This window comes from Nycticebus coucang, chromosome 3, assembly GCF_027406575.1.
Source record: "Nycticebus coucang isolate mNycCou1 chromosome 3, mNycCou1.pri, whole genome shotgun sequence".
In the NCBI taxonomy this organism is placed as follows: Eukaryota; Metazoa; Chordata; class Mammalia; order Primates; family Lorisidae; genus Nycticebus; species Nycticebus coucang.
The window spans coordinates 18,624,994-18,650,081 of NC_069782.1; the positions used below are offsets into that span (position 1 = coordinate 18,624,994).

A 25,088-nucleotide genomic window follows, 5' to 3' on the forward strand; every position below is an offset into this window, starting at 1 on the left:
CTTGTTGCCTGAAAATAATCCCCAAATACAAATGACAGCAATACATGGATGGAGCTACATAAATACTCTTTTTTGACTCTCTGGTTTTCAAAATTTACATACAAAGATTGTGTAAAAGCATTTGTTTTTCTTTTTTTTTTTTTGTAGAGACAGAGTTTCACTTTATTGCCCTCGGTAGAGTGCCGTGGAGTCACACAGCTCACAGCAACCTCCAACTCCTGGGCTTAGGCGATTCTCCTGCCTCAGCCTCCCGAGTAGCTGGGACTACAGGCGCCTGCCACAACGCCTGGCTATTTTTTTTTTGTTGTTGTTGTTGTTGCAGTTTGGCCGGGGCTGGGTTTGAACCCGCCACCCTCAGTATATGGGGCCGGCGCCCTACTCACTGAGCCACAGGCGCCGCCCTGTTTTTCATACTATGGATGATGTATTTAAGCTTCTCTATCAAGATTAAGTCATGGGCACCTTGCTTTCCTTTCCACTTATGCTTTAGGATTATTTCCTTTCTTTCCATTCTAGCGCTGGAATGCAGACTTTTTGAGGTCACTGCCACTGACAAATGCCGATTACTGTTCTTTATCGCAAGTTTTTTGAAGCTTCTGGGCAAGACCAATGAAGCGGAAGAGCTATTCTTGATTGTTGAGGACATGTTAATGCAGGTAAAGTGAGAATAAATTTTAAATCATTCTTTTTTTCTCTTTTGTGCTAGATATTTTCAGCTATATTACCTTTGTTTCTTTATAACTTAGTCCTATAGAGGAATCAGTTGATTCTGTTTATCACTGAGGAAGCTATGATTTTAAACTATGCCCCGAACTTGTACGTTCATGACAACAAGAAGTAAACAGATAGGAATCATGGGATGAATGAATGCTGAGAAGTGTCATGTTCAAAGGGGGAAAAAAAGAATGTTCATAAAGCAAAAAAGGAAAAACAGTGGTAGATTGAAATGAATTAATAAAAGATTGACCAAAGGCTTGGTTATAACTTTCATAAAAATGTTCAATAAGGTTGATTGATTATCTTGTCCCTAGATTGATTTGCTTTTCTTGAAATCTGAACTTTTGGCTTTGCTGAATACAACGAAATCTTCACTTATTGCATAAGTATGCTTGTGATAACATTTAACTGCTATTTTTTTAAAGATAAATTTTTACTTATTTCAGTGGAATTTGTGACTTATGGTGGTAAAATCCAAAACAAAGCGATTTTTATTTTAAAACGAAGACCTTCAAATTTTCAGAAAACATTGCCCCTGCCCCCATCAACATATGACTTCATAGAGAGGAATTTCTATCTAAGGAGATTTATGAGCCTCAACGTTGCAAGTGCCTGTGTGGCAGAGGCCATGTTTATTTGCCAAATTTTGTTCCTCCTTGGCATATTATAAGCCTGTGGGTGCTTAATAAATGAGACGAATGAGTCAGTAAAACAATTTGAACTTGGACATTCCTCCATGTCCTTACAAGGTAGCATGCAGTAGTGAACAGAGATAGGCTGTTTTCAGACTGACCCAGATTTTAGTCCCACCTTTGCCCCATTCTGCTTGTGTGATGATGGTGAGAATTTTAATTGTGCCTCAATGAGTTCTCATTTTCGAGGATTCTAGAATCTAGCTCAGGGGGCTGTTAACACAGTCAAGTAAGAAAGTGCATAAAGCACTTCACACAATATTTGGTTCTTAGTGAGCTCTTAAGTGCTGGTAGCTACATTGTCATTACTCTCTTTGGGTTATAAAGGAATCAAGGCCTAGGTTAGAAATATAAGGAAACGTATTTGATTCAAACACTCCTCTTTCAGGGAGTAGAGTCCATTCATTTTGGGGTTTCCTGTTATGAGTGTGGAATTTTTCTTCCATATCAATTTGTTTTTTTTCATGAGGTCCACATTTTCTTTTTTTATTAAATCATAGCTGTGTACATTGATATGATCATGGGGCATCATACACTAGCTTTACAGACCGTTTGACACACTTTCATCACACTGGTTAACATAGCCTTCCTGGCATTCTCTCAGTTACTGTGCCAAGACACTTACATTCCACATTTACCAAGTTTCACATATACCCTTGTAAGATGCACCGCAGGTGTAGTCCCACCAATCTCCCTCCCTCTACCCACCTCCCCTCTCCCTCCCCTCCCTTTCCCTCTTCCCTCTATTCTTAGGTTGTAACTGGGTTATAGCTTCTATTGCTGACATTGACCTATCTGGGAAGCACCAGTTATTTTATTCGGTAATCACCGAATACCGGATAGCAGTCGTTCACTCTGTCCTTCATTCATTCACTCAGCTAACATTTATTGAGGCCTTGCCTGGCCCGAGCACTGTGTGGGGCGTTGGGGAGATAGCAGCAAATGAGCCGGCCAGTTTCTGGCCCAGTAGAGCTCCCTGTCTAGCCAGAAGTCACTGCCAGCCCTGCAGTACCTCAGTCCTGAAGCAAAAGCTGAGAAATACGTGGTCGTGAAGGGACAAGGCTGGCGTGGGAGGAGGCACGCAGGTGTTCAGGCATCCAAAGAGAATTTCAGAGTGCTCCCTCCAGAGGCATCCATCTTATATGATTCTACCTTCAAAATATTTTTGCAATGGTTCTTTGAGACTAGCCACCATGAGTCTTTGCAGGCTCTGAAGGCACTTCCAAAAGAGACGTTTATAGCTATTTTGGGGCAATAACAATTTCTTTGAAATATGTGCCTAACATTCTTGAGGGGGAAGAGCTTGTTATTTATGATATATACATTCTGTACATGATCTTGTGCTTTCTTCAAAAAAGGAAGTTTTAAAATTTAATGAGAAGCTTCTCAACCAGGGGCCAGTTTTTCCCCTTAGAGGACATTTGGCAATGCCGGAGACATTTTTGGTTGTCACACAATTTGAGGGAAGAGTTGCCGCTGGCATCTCGTGGGTAGAGGCCAGTGATGCTGCTAAAATCCTGTAGTGCACAAACAACTCCCACAGCACAGGGGGGTCCTGCTCCCAATGCCACAGCACTAAGCTTGAGCGCCCCCAAGGTAGACCGTATGTTTATTACAAAGTGGTTTCATTACTCTGCCCTCAGTGTTTCACAGGAGGTGTATCAAGAAGCAGGAAAACCAGACGGTGCGTTGGTGAAGAGTCTTCTGCGTATGCGTCCAGCAGAGGCTCCTTGGTCAGGAAGGCATGCAGAGCAGTGTTCTGCAAATAGGCCGGGTCGGCTTGGGCCCCTTCACTCTCCTACTCCTCATCCATGTGAGCTTGGGTGATTGATTTAACCTCACTGAGCTTTGGTTTTGCCAGTTGTAATAGGGAAGTGCTAAGCCCTACTTGCTGGGGTGGCTGTCAGGATCCAGGGAGCTCATGCCTGGTCAGTGCTCCATAGGTGGTGGCTAGTACAAACCCTTGAGCTAAGAACGAAACTGTATTTGTGTCTCACAATCACCATGAATACCATCAGCATGTGTTTACTGCATGCCTGTGTAGCTCAGAGCTCCATGCTTGGATTGTGAGTCTCTGCCCTCAAGGAATAAATAGTCTGGGGTAGGTGGAGGGGAATAAAAGACACGTGCTCACTCGGAGGAAGCTGACCATGCTGGTTAGCATGACCTGCAGTGTGGGTAGTGGGACTCAGAGGTGGTGGGACTGCTGTGGCCTGGGGGTGTTGAGCAGTTCTTGGCTCCCTGTGCCCAGGGCTTCAGCCTCACTCTCAGGCTGACAGTGGCTGAGACACAGGGAGAAATCAAAGAAGCTCTGAGAATCTGAGCCTGGTTGGCAAGAGAGGGGAGATCTGGAGAGGAAGGTGGATTTGGAGATGAAGAGGATAAATTTTAGACATTCGGAGTTTGCAGTTCAGGAAAAATATCCAAGTGGAGTATCAAGCCAGCTCTGGGACAGGTAGGATTGGAAATCTGGGGAGAAATGAGAGAGGTGTCTACATATATAGGTGCATGCAGAAACCACGAGAGGAAACTGGGTCTCTCAACAACAACAGGATTCAATTTGAGCGGAATTGCTGGTATTTGGAAGGGGAAAAGTAAAAGCAGGACTTGTGAAGGCGGGAGAGAGTGAAGGAGAATCAGGATATCTTAGTTTTATTCATATCAAGGAGGGAGTGGCTAACAGCATCAGATGCTGCCTTGAAGTTTGGCCTGGACAAATGAGGACTGAAAAAGGCCCCCAGGTCTGGCAAGTCAGGGCATCTGGTAATCACTGAGGCGGCAAGGGGAGTGTGGGAGGAGCTGAAATGTGGGGCCATAAGAGGGGACTGTGTGGTAAAGGGATGGAGAAGAAGCACATGCTGATACCTGTTTGAGAATGTTGTCAGTGAAAGGAGAAAAATGAACAATCAAGGAAGGACCAAGTTTAGGTCAAGTTTGACCCAGGATACATGTGTTTGCATGGAGCAGGAAATGAACCAGGGAGGGGGGAGATTGGAAATGTTGGCAGGGATTGTGTGAGGGGCCAGGTGGGCAGGACTCTGAGAGGTAGGGACTTAAGAAGGCGGTGGGTCCTTAAGAAGGAGCTTTGGGGCTCGGCTCCCATGCTTAATGGTTAGGGCACCGGCCATATACACCAAGGCTGGCGGGTTTGAACCGGGCCTGGACCTGCTAAACAACAATGACAACAACAACAACAACAACAAAAAAATAGCTTGGGCATTGTGGCAGGTGCTATAGTCTCAGCTACTTGGGAGGCTGAGGCAAGAGAATCATTTAAGCTGAAGAGTTTGAGGTTGCTGTGAGCTGTGACACCATGGTCTCTACCCAGGGCAACATAGTGAGACTCTGTCTCAAAAAAAAAAAAAAAAAGGGATTTGGCATCCCCTACTCTCGGAAAGGTATGAGGAAAAAAGAGTGCAAACACTGCTAATTGAAATTTTAAAGATGAGGGTAAAAAAAGATGAGGGTAAATGAAATAATAGCAGCAGCTCTCAATATCGATGCCTCCTTTCATTTGTGATAAATAATATTTCCTCCCCATAGCAACTGGCTGTTTGGAAAGATACATTTCCAGCTTTCATTGAAGCTAGATAGTTTGCAGTGGAAGTGAGGTGGATAACTTTTGAGAAGCTTCTGTGATGTAAAAGGTGTGCCGTTCTTCTCTTCTTGTCTTAGTCTGTTCAGGCTGCCATAACAAACACCATGGACTGGGCAACTTAAATAGCAAACATTTATTTCTCACAGTTCTGGAGGCTGTCACATCCCAAACCAAGGCACTGGGAGATTTGGTATCTGGTGAGGGCCCTCATCGCAGTTGACGGTGCCTTCTCCACTACCCCTCACATGGTGGAAGGAGCTAGCTAGCTCACTGGGATATCTAAGAAGGGCACTAATCCCTCTTATGAGGGATCCACCCTCATGATGTAATCACTCCTGAAGGCTCCACCTTCTTATACCATCACATTGGGGGCTAGAATTTCAACAAGAATTCCAGGGGGACACAAACATTTAGTCCGTAGTACCTTTTTTCTTTCCTGCTGGTTGGATTGTGAACATGATAGCTGGAGATGGAATAGCCATTTAGACCAAGTGGTAGTGTAGAAAATGGAGGTCAGGCAAGGTCAAGCAATGAAATAAAAAGAGGGAATCTCTGACATTGTGGAATGTCCATTGCCCTGAGCTACTCCATCAACCCTAATCCTAAACAATATTTGAAGGCCATCTTTCAGGATAGATTTGATCTCTGTATAGATTTGATCTCAGAATAGAGGGCATTTGTGAGGTTGAGGAAGGGGAGTATAAGCTCAGGGATGAGATATACAATAGTTGTTGAGAGGGGATGCTTTTAAAGATGTGTGAAAGATCCACAGACCTAGGAATTCCACACCATGCCTAGCTGCCTTCAGAGCTGAGGATATCAGTATCTCAGAGCAAATACAACCTGTTGCAAGATCCCTATTGAAAATCTTGGGTCAAGCTACAGAAGGCCAATTTGATGTGGGAGAACACTTTCAGTAGGTGCAGGAGAGTAGAAAGACCCCAAGTCTTTAAATTCACACCAGGGAGCAGGTTCAGTCAATCCTTTCCTGGGCTAACATTGTGGTACAGAATAAAGTATTACACAGCCAGTAACAATGATAATGCTGTCCATTGCTTGGGGCCATATTAGTTCCCAAACACATTCACATTTGTCCTTGTTAAGTTTTCCAAAATGAGATATTCACAGTAAGGAAACTCAGTGTTAATTCATTTCTTGTGTGTGGCATTTCGAAGACTATAATCTGCTGGTATATTCTTATGTATTGGCAAGTTTTGATAGATTTAAGTAAATGAAGTTTAAGTATCCCTTGGTGGGGGTCAGAGACCAATGTCCCCAGATATGGTGCTTTGACGTGTGATCTGAATAAGAGGCCTCAAGGTCTCTCTGGCCTTCCCCTCCTCCCGTTTATTGATTCTCTGTCCTAAAGCAGAGGATGAAGTTAGTCTTTGAAGTTCCCTTATCTGCCTAAAGTCTGGTCCTTCTATTAATCTGCCTTTTGTTAGCCTGTTTTTAAACAAAACTTCAGAGAGTAAAATAAACATGCCCTGAAATAAACATCCTAGACCAGTAAGGGGAATTTAAATTCAAGACTTTAAACAAAAACATTTCAAACATAAAGTTAGCAGCTCTGGTCACATTGGAATTCAAGCAGCATTTTTAGCTGTTCATTTGTATTCTGGATACCACGTCCCCTAAAACCTTTAACACATGCAAGACACTGTTATGTTTGTCTTCAAAAAATTTTATTACCAAAAAAATAGATATATATTTTATTACCATCGACTAACAACCTGTGAAATCACATTCCAAAAATGTATTTTTAGTTGCAATGTCTTCCAATAAATATTTCACCATGAGCATTATTTTGTAAATATTTACAGTTCCCCCAGAAATGATGTCACACTTACAGACTTTTGCAAGTTCTTTATGGAATGAGCCTTTCTTGGGCAGGTGTCTTGTGGCTGTACTTGTGTTAATGCTGTTTCTCCTCAAGAGTGGTTCCCTTTTCATCTTGAACAGAGCCAAGTTATGACAGATATGCTTTTCAAAGTACAGAATGCTATCGGAGAGCTGTATCTGGAAATAGGGATGACTGAAGGAGGGTTCCAGTATTTCCAGAAAGCATGGTCCAACCTGCTGTGTTTTTCACCCAGAGACTTAAAAGAGAGCCAGAGCCTGGTGAAGCAGAAAGGTACGGTGACACATGCGGAGGGATCGACCTCTTGGGTTTCACACAGTTGGACTCCTCCTGAACTGTTCCCATCCATGAGAAAAAGGAAATGGACACGTGTGCTTTGCTGGCTTGGCATTTTGGGAGTGCTGGTGGTGTGTGAGGGTTGAATGTGAAGCGTTTCTCGTTCTGATGCACTGCCCTTTTATAAGGTCATAGCCTGAGAGGATAAGCCTTGGAGAAGGACGCTTCCACAGGCAGGGAGAGCCATCAGATCTTGACTCTGAAGCCAGCCTTTCTGGGTTCAGATCCCATGCCTCTCTTTGTGCCTTTAAACACCTTACTTAACACTTTCTGGGTCACAGTTTTCACATTTGTAAGGCAGGGATAAAATAACATCTACATCACATATTATGAAACTAGGGTGGCGCCTGTGGCTCAGTGAGCAGGGCGCAGGCCCCATATACCGAAGGTGGCGGGTTCAAACCCAGCCCCAGCCAAACTGCAACAAAAAAATAGCCGGGCGTTGTGGCGGGCACCTGTAGTCCCAGCTACTCGGGAGGCTGAGGCAGGAGAATCGCCTAGGCCTAGGAGTTGGAGGTTGCTGTGAGCTGTGTGACGCCACGGCACTCTACCGAGGGCAATAAAGTGAAACTCTGTCTCTACAAAAAAAAAAAAAAAAAAAAGAAACTAATACCATTCCCAGGAGGCTAGGAAGTACCCAGAACAGTTCCTGGTAGCCAGGTCAGTGCTCATTGATGAACGTGGCCATTATTTTATTCTCCAGTATTTGATGCCTGAGGCCACCATGGTACCACTGATACAGCGGAGACAGAGAATTTTCAGTAAATTTAGGTCATGAGCAATTTTGACCCTCTGATTTACAGGTGGACTAGAGGACTCTAGATTTGTGTCATACTTACATGGCTTTATCAGTTAGCTTTTGTTGCATAACAAACATTCTAAAACTCTGTGACTTAAAACAATGTTTATTTTTGTCCATGATGAGTCTGTGGGTCAGCAGGAGGATTCTACTGGTCTGCGGTGGGCTCAGTGGATTTTGGCCTGGCTCAGGAAGCATGTGAGATCAGCCTACAGGGCAGGTGGGGCTCACTGGTCTAAGAGTCCACACGTAGATGACACAGGTGGCTGGGCCATGTGTTCTTCATCCTCCAAGAGGATAGCTCCCTTGGCCGCTCCAGGAGTGAGAGCAGAAGCCTGGCTGAGGTTCAGACCTGGGACAGTACCCCTTTCTTCTGCATTCAGTTGGTCAAACCAAGTCCCCAGGCTTTATTCACCTGTTGACAGGAAGAGGTACACAGTGGCACCACACAGGGGAGTTGGGTATAGGCTGGTGGAGACTTGCAGCTGTTATTGCAATCTGCCTCCATTGCTAGAAGCTCAAAGGTTACCTAGGCAAGCTATTTGCTCTGTCTCAGGTTCTCATCTGCAAATTCACTTTCGGTTGTCGTTTGTCGAATGCCTACTGTACCCAAGGCACTTCATACTGGCGATCCCCTTTATCCTCAAATATACCTTATGTGGTATGTGTTGTTACCCCCCTTTTACAGTTGAGGAGCCTGAAGGTCATAGTGTAAATAACTCACGCTACTTTAGCTCCCGCAGCTGGTAAATCTGAAGCTGGGGGGTCATGCTAGGCTTATGTGACCCACAAAGCCTGTCTGAGTAACTCCTTGCTGTACAAATTTTCTCATCTAGTCATTCACAAAACCCTAAATCCTTGGTATATATCGTCTAGCTTCTAGTTGCTGACCTAATGCAGGCAGGTCTGGTCACAGGCACGGTGGGGCCGTGGTGAGCAGGGGAAACCGGGATGGAACCAGCGTCCCTTCTGTAGGACCTGGGCCTGGCCCCTCCAGAGGCAACTGGTCAGTCCAGAGTGTAGAGTTCCCAGGGACGGAGAAAACTGGCTTGGTACAGACAAGTGGAGAACCAATTAGCAGAGGCATGGGTCTGGGGTCCTGGTGGAATGAGATGCTTGGAGGGTCCTGGTGGAATGAGATGCTTGGAGGAACCAGTGTCATTGGCAGTAGCCTCCAGGGGACACATCCTGTAGTTCTGGGCTCCTGGTAGGGTCAGCTGGGGATTCAGGGCCCAAGCAGGCAGAAGAAGGTGGGCAGAGGGTTAGTGAGCATTCCAGCCTGAACGGGGGTCATGTGTTTGAGCAATGTTTCCTGAGCACATGTCATGCGCTGGCACTGGCAGAGTCCAGAACAGTGATCAAGACAGAAACATCAGCTGTGCCTTCCAGAGGAGGTGACCCACAAAACCAAAGTGAGCCAACCCACGACATGATTATGGGCTGTGTGAATGCTCAAGAGATGGAATTTGAGCATCAGGGGCTGAGGACACTTGTGAAAGGGTGGTCAGTATGCCTCTTTGGGGAGGGGACATGGAATTGAAGACCCAGTGGACTGCAGGAGCCACCTGTGTGCAGAGCCCACACACTCTGAGGCTGGAGGTCCGGGAGGGCTGAGCCTGTCCTGGGAATGGAGAGAAGCCTCAGGGAGCAAGGGCAGGAGGTGCTGGAGCCCTAGTGTCTCCGGCCTCAGGCAGGCATTTGGATTTTATTCTAAGTTGAAGGAGAAGCCAGAGAGTGCCAGGGTGGGGAGGACACTCTCTGATGTCTGTTTTGGGATCACTGTTGCTGCTGTCTGGAGAATGGATTACTTAGCAGGTAAGCGGGAACAGCAAGAGACCACTAAGGCGGCTGCGCTGGCCTGATGTCCAAGCACAAGGGCACATTGGTCCCTCCGAGATGCTCAAATTCCATCTCCTGCGCATTCACACAGCCTGTAATCATGTCATGGGTTGGCTCACTTCGGTTTTGTGCGTCACCTCCTCTGCAGGGCACAGCTGATGTTTCTGTCTGGGTGGTGGGCAGGGAAGAGTGCAGGGGGCGCTGGGCAGTGAATTAGGTCCTATTTATGATGGTGAGAGGTGCTTCCTGGTGACTTAATGCTAATTCTTCATAATTAAACCTGAATTGTGTGCTGCAGGCAATGCTTAATGACACCTTCTCAGAAACATTATTGTATTAGTCTGCTAGAGCTGTCCTGACAGTGGACCTCAGGCCAGGGGACTTAAATAATAGAGACTTAATTCTAAGTTTTGGAGACTAGAATTCCAAGTTCAGGGTGTCAGTGTGGTTGGTTCTCCTGAGATCTCTCTCCTTGGCTTGCAGATGGCCTCCTTCTCCCTGTGTCCTTACATGGTCTTTGTGTGTGTTGTATGTGTATCCCCTGAGCTCCTTTTCCTAACAGGGGTGGCCAACCTTTTTTCTTCTTTGGCAAACAATGGAAGAGGGGTTGTCTTGGGCAACACATTAAATACAAAAACACTGATGAAAGCTGGTAAGTAACAAAGGGCTGTACATAATTTTCACAGTATTTAACACCACACATAAACAAAACAGTTCTCAAATAATCTGTATGTGGCCCACGGGCCACAGGTTGGACACCCCTGAGAGCCCACATCAATGACCTCATGTTGACCTAATTACCTCTCTAAAGGTACTGTCTGCAAATACAGCCCCATTCTGAGGTACAGGGGGTTAGGGCTTCAAAATATACATTTTGAGGGAACTCATTTCAGCCCAAACAATTGCTGTGTTTGTTTTCTCCTCCCATAACATAGTGTGGTTTTGGAAACACTTTCTATCTTTTAGGAGCCTGTATTATTGTAAAATTACACAACTGTCAGTAATGGAGCCAAACTGCTGAGCCTTTGCAGAGAGTGCATCCCCAAGGCAGGGGACAACCCATTATTTATTAATTGGGCTTGTGGGACTTAGTCATGTGCTTCTTGTCATAAGTCCCCATCATTTTACTGCAAATGGGACCTGCTGGCTGCCTTCTGTAGAACTCCGTTGTCATGGTGATGACTGGCTTCATTACCTCCATATTCTCACTCCATGACCTGTTTATCTGCAAACAGACTCAGAATTCAGTTTCGATCTATAATCTTGGCTCCCTGGCTCTCTAGCTGCTGTGTACCTACAACAGCCTGAGATGAAAACCAACCCCCATGCAGTATAGGTCAATAGTTGATTGATTAAGGAAAAACCTGGCTATAGGCAATGATGAAGAAATGATATTAAAGCTATGCGTACTGACATCTTAATTCTTCTGTGGTAACAGCCTCATTAAGCACCCTATTCTTTGCCAACATTTCTTCCCTGCAGTCAGAGTGCTGTACAACCTGGCAAAATCAGCGCCTCGGGAGTTCTTAAAAGAAAATGACATTTTGGAATGTGCTACCAAAATTTCCAAGTTACTGGACAACAATCCCTATGATCAAGCTACTATGAAATACGTCGAAGGTGTTCTGATGTAAACATATGCTTTTTTTGGAAATTTTGAATTTTCTGTGCTAGCTTTTATTCTTATAATTAATATACTTAATCCCCACCTGTCAGTTTCCTTCTGCCCCATCTGATTTGGGTAAGAAAGGCTGACCTTTGGCATTTCTATTCTCTTGCTTAGTGGCCGTCAGCCAGGGAAAGTTTTGGGCCCCTTCCCGCTCAGGAGACTTTTGGCAATGACTGGGGACATTTTCGTTGTCATAAGAGTGGGGGGCTTGTTATGGGCATCTGGTAGGTGGCCAGGGGTGCTGCTAAACATTACACAGTGCCCCTGTAACAAAGAATGATCCAGCCCCAATGTGAATGGCCCTGAGGTTGAAAATGGCGCTATAGTTTCTTATAAATCACTGTAAAATCCAGGTATCTCTACTAATATAAATTGCTCTTTTTTCTGTCTTCTGAGACAGATTTTTATACAAAATAAAGGATGTTTTATAAGAATTTTTTTTTTTTTTTGAGGCAGAGTCTCACTTGATTGCTCTCAGTAGAGTGCTGTGATGTCACAGCTCACAGCAACTCCAACTCCTGGGCTTAGACGATTCTCCTGCCTCAGCCTCCCGAGTAGCTGGGAGGCACCCACCACAACGCCTAGCTTTTTTTTTTTTTGTTGCAGTTTGGCCAGGGCTGGGTTCAAACCCACCACGCTCAGTATATGGGGCCAGTACCCTACCCACTGAACCACAGGTGCCGCCCAGGAATTTTTTAGTAGCGCCATGAATGTAGCCAACATACTCCATAAATAACACATGTATTTTATTTTCAGGTTGGTTGGTGGAAACATTTCTGTTGCAAAAGCAAAACTTCAAGAGTGCTTAAATATCAGGAGAAATTTGTTTGGGGAGAAAAACATGCTCGTTGGAGAAATTAGGGAATTGTTAGCAGATTTACTATTTTTTCTTCCAGACAATAGTGCAAAGTAAGTTTCTATGAAATGTTTCAAGAAATGTGTCTCCCCTTTTGCCCCTCACCACCAGCAGCAGGGAGATCTGGGCCTACCCATCAGGGGGAACTCTAGTAACTTCTCTGGCTCCAGCCGTGCTCAGAGACACTGCCTGAGAGTTTTGTCCCCATCTGTTTGTCAGAGCACTGGGCATGTTGTACTTAAAAGGAGCTCTTGTTCCACAAGAGGCATGGAGGTTTTGGCACTAGGGAAAGAACAATGGAGCATGATGTCATGAGTGGTTCCCAGTCACTCATAGGCCTTCTGAGGCAGATACACGAAGTTCAGGGCTACGCAGGTCTTGGCCTTGGCCACTGTTTACGGTCCCACACAGCCCTGGTCCCCCTCTTCTGCAAGACTTAGGCCAGAGCCCACAATGCCTTAGGCCCTTCTCAGCTGCTGTCCCTCCTTGCTCAAGGAATCCTCTTATTCTCTTACAATATGTGGGGTTCTCCTCAGCTCCCCACACGAGACATCTCAGTTTAAAAGAGGGCTGTTGGTATTACCCTCTCTATCCTCTTAATGCGGGCCTCTGTAGGTCTGACCACTTCTTTTCTCAACAGGTTGGGGTGGGAGAAGAACCAGGCACAGCCTCCCTTTGGCCCGGCGTCCACCCTTTCATAGCAGATTCAGCTGTCTAGAACGGCCAAGGATACTCTCAGGGGTGTCCAACCTTTTTTTTTTTTTTTTTTTTTTTAACTCTGTAAGAGTTACCTTGGGCCACACATTAAATACACAAGCACTAACAAAAGCTGATGAGCCAAAAAAATCAGTCCATGCTGCTATTTCATGATATCCAACACCACAGATGAGCAAAAAATGTCCTCACAAAGTCAGCATGAGGTCCGCACAGTTGCAAGCTGGACACCCCTGCTCTAGGTAAAATTGTGACATTGTCAAGCCCTGTTGTAGCCCTCCTCCCTCTCTTCCAAGTTCCCTGGCCTGCTTTTCACTTCACCTTTTCCACTTTCCCTGAGATCATCTTCCTTTCACCAGGTAGGTGGTCTCTTCCTACTTGGGCAGAAAGAATGTGGTACTACTGATAGTCTCTAACACTCAGTAGTGTTCATGTGCTTCCAAAATGGCCCATGGGATCCTGGGGGTCCTGCAAAAGGTTGTAGGGGGGAGGGCTGGGCAGATGAAGTCGAATTAGAAAATTAAAATAGGACTATAAAAATAGGACAAAGAAGAATGAACAAAGTATCTGAAGTGTAATATTCCCAATGAAATGATTATCATCTATTCTTTCTTAACTTCTTGGCCATCCAATCAGTATTGACCCTTTCTTAAAGGTATTCAAAAGGTAAATACCTTTTAAAGACTAGCCCAGTGGAGGATCTGAGGGTGAAGTGGCAGGTGGTGACCCAGTGGGCTCTCAGGTCTGAGTGCCGGGGATCACATTTTGTTTCTGCCACATGGTAATGTGAGACGTTGGGCGAGTGGATAACATCTTGGTACCTCTTTCATTTGCTCATTGGTAAAATGAGAGTAGTGAGAGTATCTTCCTCCCAGGATTATTGTGAGGCTTAAGAGGGCCCGTGTGTAAGAGTGTAACACGCCTGGCACACACGTGAAAAGTTCAGTCCTTTGAGTCGTAGTGTTATGATTTGGGTCCTCAGCCGTTGATTTTTGAGGCACTTGCCACACATAATCCTCCTCTTAACTCCTCTTAAGACTGGCACCGTGAGCAGACAACAAGACTTTCTTTAGAGAAGCAAAAAGGTTTACTGTAGAACCATTGCCTCGTCACAGAAAAATCTAAACAGTAGCATACTCCCTGAGTCATCTCTCCTGCCCGGCTGCCCCACCCCAAGTCCAGAGCTGGTAAGGCGTGAATCACTGCCGGGCCATTCCAGAAGGATGGCCTCGGTGTCAGAGGACCGGACCATACCTGGCGTCTTCCTCCCAGGCCTCGGCAAGGGCCAACCTTCTGAAACAATGGAGACGTTTGTGTCCTTACTGAGGGTAGTTTGTAGGGGGCTGCCTCTTCTGCACTGGTTAACACCAGGAGAGATTTTGCCATGTGGCTCAACTCACCTCTCAAACCTGTGCAGATCCTTCGGCCTGGTGGCCAGGCTCTTGAGACAGTGCTCATTCATTGCAGAGATGAACCATTGGCCCAGCCCTCCCTGAAAAAGGCAGGTGAATTAAAATCTTAAAAATTATAAAAATACGGCAAAGAAGAATGAACAAAATGTCCGAGGAGGACCATTCTCAGGGAAATGATGATCAACGACTCTTTCTTCGCTGCTTGGCCGTCTGTCAGTAGCCGTCTTTTCCCACTTACTAGTGTTCTCCCCACAGTCGAGTTTCTTTAATTCCTTCTTTCCCACTTACCATCCTTGGACTTCTTCCACCCTCCAGCTCCATTTGCAAAAGTCATCACAGTGTCCCCAAAGCATCCCCTTGCATTTTTATTTTCATTTTATTTATTTATTTATTTATTTATTTATTTGAGACAGAGTCTCACTATGTAGCTCTCAGTTGAGTGCGGTGGCGTCACAGCTCACAGCAGCCTCAAACTCTTGGGCTTAAGTGATTCTCTTGTCTCCGCCTCCCAAGTAGTTGGGACTACAGGTGCCTGCCACACACCCAGCTATTTTTTGTTGCAGTTGTCTGTGTTGTTTTAGCTGATCTGGGCCAGGTTTGAACCCACCAGCCTGGGTGTATGTGGCTGGCACCGTAACCACTGTGCTGCGGGCGCTGAGCCGCTTTGCATTTTTATATTGGCAGGCCTGTCCTCTGAAGCATCTGACGGTGTCAGTCACGCCCTTCCTGGGTTCTGAGGGACCCCCGCTGTGGACATCCTCTGCTTATGCTGTCTCAGTTGGTTTTGTGGGCTCCTCTTTCTCTCCCTGCCTCTTGCCCAAATATCAGCAGCCTCTCAATCTTGGCTCTTGTTCTCTGTGCTCGGTTCAGTCTGAGCACCTCAGCCCCTCCTGTGCCCAGGACTTAGCTGTTGGTCCGCAGGTGAGGGCTTCTCATCTCCACATCATTCTTAGGCCTGTCTTGTCAGTGGTAGACAACATGCCTCCATCTGCCTCCTGGAGATCTCCACTGGCAATCCAGGGTCAACCTGCTCAAGACTGGGCACACCCACCCCCCACTGTGGCCCGCTTCTCTCATCTCATCCAGTGCAAACACCACGGCCTCATCTCAATGTACATTTTAACCATTTATTATCAGACACTGTTATAATACCCCATACATTTCTCATTTAATCCTCACAACTCTCTTATCCTTCTTTTTCTTTTTGAGACGGAGTCTTGTTCTGTCACCCAGGCTGGAGTATAGTGGTACAGTCATTGTTCACTGTAGCTTTGAACGGGGCTCAAGCAATCTTCCTGTCTCAGCCTCTCCATTAGCTGGGACTGCAGGTACATACCACCACACCTGGCTAATATTGTAATTTTCTGTATTCCTGTCTCAGCCTCTCCATTAGCTGGGACTGCAGGTGCATACCACCACACCTGGCTAATATTGTAATTTTCTGTAGAAACGGAGTCTTGCTATGTTGCCCAGGCTTGTCTTGAACTCCTGTTCTCAAGCTATCGTCCTGCCTCGGCCTCCCGAATTGCTGGGATTACAAGTGTGAGTCACCATGCCTGGCTTATTATCCGCATTTTGAACATGAGAAAGCTGAGGCTTTGGAATTTAAGATGCTTTAACTTGAACTTTACCTTGGAAGTGAGAACAATGTAATATACAAATTTGTATCCTCATTATTAATTTAAAATAAAAAACATAAAAAATTAAGTTAAAACAAAACAAAAACTAGCCAGGAATCGTGGTGAGTGCCTGCAGTCCCAGCTACTCGGGAAGCCAAGGCAAGAGGATCGCTTAAGCCCAGGAGTTTGAGGTTGCTGTGAGCTATCATGACACCATGGCACTCTACCCAGGGTAACAGAGTGACGCTTTTAAGTCAGAGCCAGCGACAGTACCTGGGAAGTCTGATTGAAAAGCCTCCATGTCCATACCATGTCTGTTCAGGGTTGGAGCTTGAGGGCTGTTCCTGTCACTCTGTATGTACAGAGTCCCCAACATTCCTGGCATCAGTGCCACCACATCAATGAGGTGGCACGTCTTGGGAGGTCTCCCTCACATCGTGGCCACAGCATCAGTTCAGACCTTCATCATTTGCTCTTCCTCTGGCCTCCCCTGCCTTAGTTTACCCTCCTCACTTCTGTGCTTGCAAATTTGTCTCACATGTAAATTTGATCATGTCATTCTCTTGATGAAAACTCTTTAATATTAATGGCCCAAACCTTTCCGTTGACACTCTCAGTCCTTCCAGGTGGACCCCTGCTCCACCCTCCAATCTCCCCTCTACCTCAGGTACTTCCCCCAGGGCGAGGTTTCGTTTTACTCATCTTTGCTCACCTGTCCTAGCACCAGCATCCAGTGCGTGCTTGTGGAGTGAATGAATGAAAGTTATGCTTCTTCATTAAAACTTTAAATTTCTCTTCTCTAGATCCCAGATGAAGCAAATAATTGATTATTATAAGCAAGTGATAAAAGTAAAGGAAAATGCAGACTCTCTCACCAACTCCTCACTCATCAGGAAACAGCTGAATGTCAGCCTTAGCGACACCTTGTGTAAATTAGGTAAGTGCACCGATCGAATCTATTATGAACAAGTGACTTTTCCCTTTGTTTCATCTGCATACTTTATTTATTCTATTTATTTTTTGAGGTAGAGTCTCACTCTGTTACCCTGGGTAGAGTGCCATGGTGTCATGATAGCTCACAGCAACCTCAAACTCCTGGGCTTAAGCGATCCTCTTGCCTTGGCTTCCCGAGTAGCTAGGACTGCAGGCACTCACCACGATTCCTGGCTAGTTTTTCTATTTTTAGTAGAGACGGGGAGTCTCCTGCTCAGACTGGCCTTGAACTCCTGAGCTCAAGCAGTCCACCCTCTTTGGTTTCTCTGAGTGCTAGGATTACGGGTATGAACCACTGAGCCTAGCTACTTTATTTATTTATTCATTTATTGCAGTTTTTGGCTGGAGATGAGTTTGAACCTGCCACCTCCAGCATATGGGGCCAGTGCCCTACTCCTTTGAGCCACAGGCAGGGCCCTGCTACTTTATTTTTTAAAAAGTTTTCACTTTCAGATACTTTCAACTATTTTTTGCTACCTGTTTACCTTCCATTATTAGGAAAGATATATTTTAAAAATCATTTCCATCCATTTCTCATTCTTGTATAAGCTAAACAAACATGTACAATACCCCTCTCCCCATTTTCTTCAAATTCTGTCTTAAGAAATTGTCTGTATTGTGTGCGCATGGCCTCTTCGCGACTGTTCGTGCTGTGACACTAAAGTTAACACGTGACCAGAAATAATAAGATGGCTTTTCCTGAGGCCCACCCATAGTTTTAGTTATATGACATAGGTCTCAGGTTCTCAGACCTGGCCCAGAGGTTTGAAGGCCAGATCAACATAAAGATACAAATAAAAACTTAAAATTAAATCAAAGTTAAACATTAAAATTAAAAAATTTGTCTTTCAATCTCATGAGGAGGGGCGGAGTGTTCTGTTCCTTTATTTCTCTTGGTACCTGTCGCTTCTATTATTACTGTAGGTGAGGAGTTCCAATTCTCTTTTGGAGTTTCTTTGACCAAAAGGTTGATATTGTTACTTGCAATTTATGGTGACTATTGAGTTTCTTCTTCACTGGTACTGGCTCAGTGAAGTGAGACTTATTTCCATCTTCCAGGCAGTCTTCCAGGCGCAGACTACTCAGGGGCCTCGTAAGAGACAGGCTCTACTCTCCAGGCTTCGCCAAGGACCTTGACTTTTACTGCCTTGGTACTTATTTGGTCCTTTAACCTGTTAGCTTGTTGCTACAAACTTGGAAATTGAGGAGAACGGAGAGTTGAATTGGAGGCTGCAGACAGTACTTGGACGGAAGGATGGAGACAGGCCTTGCCCAGTGGGAAGGGCGTGGACAGGGCAGAGGTAGTCAAGGGCCTGCGTTCCACAGGGCAGAGCCCCTCAGCTTTTGTGTCTCGGATGAGCAGGTTCCCAGTGTTCCAAATTGGGCAGGGGTGGAGCCCCCGAAGTGCTCATCTCCAGCCTTTTGTAGATGTGTTTATTTTAGTAAGGTATATAAGAATTTGCATTTTCTATGAGTGCCACAACTAGAAAAAAAAAAATTGGAACACTGTCAGGGGTCCTGATGTCTCATTGCCACAGGGCACAATCTGTACTTCAACCTAAATAAATGGTTTTATTTATTTTTATTTATTTTTTTATTTAAATAAATGGTTTTAAGTAGGGCTGATTTTGCCCTCCAGGACAAAAGTTTGGAGAAATTTTTGATTGTCATCATGGAGGGGGTGGGGGCAGATGGGAACACTACTATCATTTAGTGAGTGGAGGCCAAGGATATGGCTGAACATTTTACAAGGCCCCAAACAGCCAGCCCCCACGACACAAGATTATCTGCTCTCCAACTGTCAGCAATGCTGAGGTTGAGAGATGCTGACCTACAGCAGCCACTTCCTACAGAATATGCTTGTCATCCATTTCACAACAACACACGATTGCTTTTGGCCTAATCACTTATCGAGGCAGAAAAAGGCTTAAAATGATTGATATCTGTCGTAAAAGAATATTTTCAGTTTATAGATGTACAAGTGTCTGTGCCTTTTTTTTTCAGTTGAGTATTTCCAGGCTGAGCATGTGAAGCACTTTTTTTTAATTTAAAACATATACATGTGTTTATTAGGTTTCCACTTTTTGTCTTCACAAAATTAAAAAGGCTTAAAATTTAACAACAATAACAATGTTAAAGATAAGGACTAGAAACAAAAACCTCGTAAAAAACGAACGAAGATAAATACATTCAGAAAAGAAATCAGACGATTGCTGCAACCAAGTATTAAGCAATAATAATAATAGTAATGCAAAGAAAGAAAGTCTATTTTTTGAGACTTTGGAAAAAAAAATAAGAAGAAGTTTAATTGATGACTCCATACTGAACCTCAGAGTCAAAGCATTCTATAATAGACATACTCTTATTTAACAATATGAATGTTACTTTCTTTGAAGCATTTTATTTACACACAAAAAATGCAGATGGGAGCCAGGCATTGTGGCGGTGCCTGTAATCTCAGTTACTCAGGAGGCCGAGACAGGAGGATTGTTTGAACCCAGGAGTTTGAGGTTGCTGTGCGCTAGGCTGACACCACAGCATTCTACCCAGGGCAACAGAGTGAGACTCTACCTCAAAAAAACAAAACAGGGCAGCGCCTGTGGCTCAAAGGAGTAGGGCACAGACCCCATGTGTTGGAGGTGGTGGGTTCAAACCCATCCCCCGCCAGAAATGCAGAAAATAAAACAAGACAAAACAACAACAACAAAAGGAAATGCAGATGCAAATCTAGAGAAAATATATGGAAAAGGACCTACTCTATTTTATCTGCCCCCTTCTTTCAATATTCTGTTATGTAACAGTTTGGTGTCTGTTCTGTGATAGAAATATATTTATTTGCTTTCAGATGAAGAGGCATCTGTAAGATAGCCATTGCTGTGTTTTTGTGACTTCTTAAGTCTTTATAATATTTTTTAATTTTGTAGTCCATTTTCAGTGTGGTTAAGGAGCCATTCTTGCCACCATTTCTTGCCATTACTGTCTCCTGCTGTTGATTAAAGTTGATTTATTTAACATAAGGCTCACTTCTGGCTTACAGGAACATTGTGGATGGTTAATCAAGCCGTTAAAGGGAGAATCTTGTGCCCTTGTTTTAACTGGTGACAGTGAGAGCAGACCAATGTTATCACTTCAGAAAGACCAGAGTGTTAGGAGGGAAAGTAGACTGTTTACGGAGATCTCTGAATCCATTGTTCTTTAACAGATAAGAAGTATTTTTAGTTTTCCTCCCTTTAATGGAAATTCTCTATCTAAATGGAAATATGCCTGAGTTGACTCCATAAAATAAGAAATAAGCCAGAGCCGCGTATAGCTGGGACTCCTTACCATTAATCATTTAAAAAGACATCTTGGGGTTCTGTAGTAAAAGTGTTACTGAATATGGTCAAAGCTGTTCTGTTGGAAGCCACAGATATGTATTCGTTTATTGAGGAGGGGAAAAAGGAGAACTGTGCTGTACACTTTTTAATTCAGCAAGCCTTTAGTTTAAGTGCTTAACACGTTATAATGCATGTCAGAATTGTAAGGTTGTATTCTCTTACCTGATCAGTTTGCGGAGCTGGAGTGGTTTGGGAGAATCGTTTGCTCTATAAGGAAACACAACACGCCTTGCCCTCCTGGTACACACCGTGTGAAGCTCCCCGTGTCAGGGCAGCTCAATTGCAAATAACTGCTTGCTTCTGCCTTTGTAACTTTGGCTTGGGGGCTTGTTGCTGCCTAATGAGGTACATCTGCACAAAGCCATTACCCAGAGACAGCAGGGTTTATAGCAGAGAGTTTTTTTCTGCATAGTGCTAAGCAGGGAGATGGGAGGATTTTCTCAAATATAGTTTGACAGGCGGAGGATTAGGTAATGAGGTTTGCTAATTGGCTGAGTTTGGGGGTAATACTTTAGGGGTCTGGAAATCATTTTCTTGTTTTGCTTCAGCCCCTGGGGTCATGATTCTAGTAGGGTTGGTTGGTTGGTCTGGGCCGCTGGTCTGGGAGGGTTAGCCAACACACTGGAATGCAGGCCTTGGAAGACAGCTTAGAAACTACCTTTATGGTTTCAAAAGATGATGTTATTTGTAGAGAAAAATTAAGAATCTTACAGCTACTGGCTGGGAGTAAACAGGGGGACAGTAGCTGATTATTATCACTATTTTCAGTTAAGCTTGTTCCGTCATAGAGTTTTGGGGCCCTTATTCTAGTTCTTGCCTTGCACCCTGTCATCAATCAGTAAAGGCAGTTTCAGACTCATGTATGAAACTACTGCTTGTTTCTTTTGTTTGTAACTTGTCTCCCTTCTGGGAAGGACCCTTCGGTGCTCTTCAGGGAGGCTGCTTGTCACTAAAGTGGTCTCCTAGGTCCCCCAGTGTGACTTTTATGAATGCCATATGGACTGTATTTTAGTGCACATCATCCCAAACATACTTTCTAAATTTGGTGCAAATGTATTTTGGTCTTTTCTGGGTGTAGTCACAGACAAACAGACAAATAGATAGGCTCTAGTTTCCCCATGCTCAAAGGACGGTACTAAAAGCTTTGCAGGATTCAAAAATCAAAGACGTTAACTTCTGCCTTCAAGCAACTTGCCATTTTGTTAGGACACAAAACAAAACTTAGACTAAAAAAATATAACACATCAAGGATCTAAAACGTAGGCTGGCAGGAGGCGACTGAACTGGATTTTGGTTTTAGCTTGGCCAAAATCAGCCCTTCAGCAAGTTACAACCTCCCTGTCCCAGGTCTGCCCCTGGGCCCCATCTGTAAAATAAGGATGTTGAGTTTCTTAGGGTTCCCAACAGAGTTAAAATTCAATGCTTCAATGTAAAGGAAGACAGTGATCTGTAGCAAGAGACTTTTCAAGGAAAACCTCTTGGGAGGGACCTTTAAGGAAGTGGAGGGAGTAAGCTATCTGGGAAAGGGCGTACTTCTCCATGGGGAACTGCATATACAAAGATAGCAACAAGCAGTACGGAGGGGACAGTCAAGAGTACGTGGAGGGGACAGTCAAGAGTATGTGGAGGGGACAGTCAAGAGTACGGAGGGGACAGTCAAGAGTACGGAGGGGACAGTCAAGAGTACGTGGAGGGGACAGTCAAGAGTACGGAGGGGACAGTCAAGAGTACGGAGGGGACAGTCAAGAGTACGTGGAGGGGACAGTCAAGAGTACGGAGGGGACAGTCAAGAGTACGTGGAGGGGACAGTCAAGAGTACGGAGGGGACAGTCAAGAGTACGTGGAGGGGACAGTCAAGAGTACAGAGGGGACAGTCAAGAGTATGTGGAGGGGACAGTCAAGAGTACGTGGAGGGGACAGTCAAGAGTACGTGGAGGGGACAGTCAAGAGTACAGAGGGGACAGTCAAGAGTACAGAGGGGACAGTCAAGAGTACGTGGAGGGGACAGTCAAGAGTATGTGGAGGGGACAGTCAAGAGTACGGAGGGGACAGTCAAGAGTACGTGGAGGGGACAGTCAAGAGTACGGAGGGGACAGTCAAGAGTACGGAGGGGACAGTCAAGAGTACGTGGAGGGGACAGTCAAGAGTACGGAGGGGACAGTCAAGAGTACGTGGAGGGGACAGTCAAGAGTACGGAGGGGACAGTCAAGAGTACGTGGAGGGGACAGTCAAGAGTACGGAGGGGACAGTCAAGAGTACGTGGAGGGGACAGTCAAGAGTACGTGGAGGGGACAGTCAAGAGTATGTGGAGGGGACAGTCAAGAGTACGTGGAGGGGACAGTCAAGAGTACAGAGGGGACAGTCAAGAGTACAGAGGGGACAGTCAAGAGTACGGAGGGACAGTCAAGAGTACGTGGAGGTGACAGTCAAGAGTACGTGGAGGGGACAGTCAAGAGTACGTGGAGGGGACAGTCAAGAGTACGGAGGGGACAGTCAAGAGTACGTGGAGGGGACAGTCAAGAGTACGGAGGGGACAGTCAAGAGTACGTGGAGGGGACAGTCAAGAGTACGGAGGGGACAGTCAAGAGTACGTGGAGGGGACAGTCAAGAGTACGGAGGGGACAGTCAAGAGTACGTGGAGGGGACAGTCAAGAGTACGGAGGGGACAGTCAAGAGTACGTGGAGGGGACAGTCAAGAGTACGGAGGGGACAGTCAAGAGTATGTGGAGGGGACAGTCAAGAGTACGTGGAGGGGACAGTCAAGAGTACGGAGGGGACAGTCAAGAGTACGTGGAGGGGACAGTCAAGAGTACGGAGGGGACAGTCAAGAGTACGTGGAGGGGACAGTCAAGAGTACGGAGGGGACAGTCAAGAGTATGTGGAGGGGACAGTCAAGAGTACGTGGAGGGGACAGTCAAGAGTATGTGGAGGGGACAGTCAAGAGTACGTGGAGGGGACAGTCAAGAGTACGGAGGGGACAGTCAAGAGTACGTGGAGGGGACAGTCAAGAGTACGGAGGGGACAGTCAAGAGTATGTGGAGGGGACAGTCAAGAGTACGTGGAGGGGACAGTCAAGAGTATGTGGAGGGGACAGTCAAGAGTACGTGGAGGGGACAGTCAAGAGTACGGAGGGGACAGTCAAGAGTACGTGGAGGGGACAGTCAAGAGTACGGAGGGGACAGTCAAGAGTACGTGGAGGGGACAGTCAAGAGTATGGAGGGGACAGTCAAGAGTACGTGGAGGGGACAGTCAAGAGTACGGAGGGGACAGTCAAGAGTACGTGGAGGGGACAGTCAAGAGTACGTGGAGGGGACAGTCAAGAGTACGGAGGGGACAGTCAAGAGTACGGAGGGGACAGTCAAGAGTACGTGGAGGGGACAGTCAAGAGTACGTGGAGGGGACAGTCAAGAGTACGGAGGGGACAGTCAAGAGTACGTGGAGGGGACAGTCAAGAGTACGGAGGGGACAGTCAAGAGTACGTGGAGGGGACAGTCAAGAGTACGGAGGGGACAGTCAAGAGTATGTGGAGGGGACAGTCAAGAGTACGTGGAGGGGACAGTCAAGAGTACGGAGGGGACAGTCAAGAGTACGTGGAGGGGACAGTCAAGAGTACGGAGGGGACAGTCAAGAGTACGTGGAGGGGACAGTCAAGAGTACGGAGGGGACAGTCAAGAGTACGTGGAGGGGACAGTCAAGAGTACGTGGAGGGGACAGTCAAGAGTATGTGGAGGGGACAGTCAAGAGTACGTGGGGGGGACAGTCAAGAGTACGGAGGGGACAGTCAAGAGTACGTGGAGGGGACGGTCAAGAGTACGTGGAGGGGACAGTCAAGAGCTGTCAGGAGGGCTGATGAAAAAGTATCCAGCCAGAGGGGGAGGTGGGAGGTGGCAAAGCAGGAAAACGGGCAGTGGTGGGAGAGTTGGGGCAGGGTATTGACTGGAAGGAAGTCCTGTCCTGCAGCCAAGTGGCAATTTAAGACTGAATTAGTGGGTGGTGCCCATAGCTCAGTGGGTAGGGTGCCAGCCACATACACCCAGGCTGGCAGGTTTGAACCCAGCCTGGGCCAGCTAAACAACAGTGACAATTGCAATAAAAACAACAATAAAAAAAATAGCCGAATGTTGTGGTGGGCACCTGTAGTCCCAGCTACTTGGGAGGTTGAGGCAAGAGAATTGCTTAAGCCCAAGAGTTTGAGGTTGCTGTGAGCTGTGATGCCACAGCACTCTACCAAGGGGGACATAGTGAGACTCTGTCTCAAAAAAAAAAAAATTACTGAAGAAGTCCTGGGGGCCAGTGATCCTCAGATGGGCTCATTCTATTTAGGAGATTGTTTTAGAAATTCTTCAGAATGATTCAGATCTCATCAAGACTGTATACCCAGTGAAGAATTCTTGCCCATCTTATGTAATTTAACTCCCACCCTTATCACCACCTAAGAGGTATTAAACATAGTCCAGGTTGAACATCCCTAATCTGAATCCCCCAAACCCAAGATGCTCCAAACTCCAAAACTTTCTGAGCTCCAATGTGATGCTCAAAGGAAATACCCATGGGAGCATTTTATTTTTATTTTATTTATTTATTTTTATTTATTTATTTATTTTTT

The 25,088-nt window shown here is 45.6% G+C and overlaps 1 protein-coding gene across 1 annotated transcript in view; it reads left to right on the plus strand.

Annotated features, from left to right (window-relative positions):
* LOC128581317 (putative tetratricopeptide repeat protein 41) overlaps nt 1-25,088 on the plus strand; it is a 96,201-nt gene that overhangs the window by 61,167 nt on the left and 9,946 nt on the right. Inside the window, exons 10-14 of the mRNA XM_053583966.1 lie at nt 517-656; nt 6,970-7,141; nt 11,325-11,472; nt 12,268-12,420; nt 16,916-17,049. Coding sequence (XP_053439941.1) covers nt 517-656; nt 6,970-7,141; nt 11,325-11,472; nt 12,268-12,420; nt 16,916-17,049 — 747 coding nt within the window. The remainder of the gene's footprint in view (nt 1-516; nt 657-6,969; nt 7,142-11,324; nt 11,473-12,267; nt 12,421-16,915; nt 17,050-25,088) is intronic.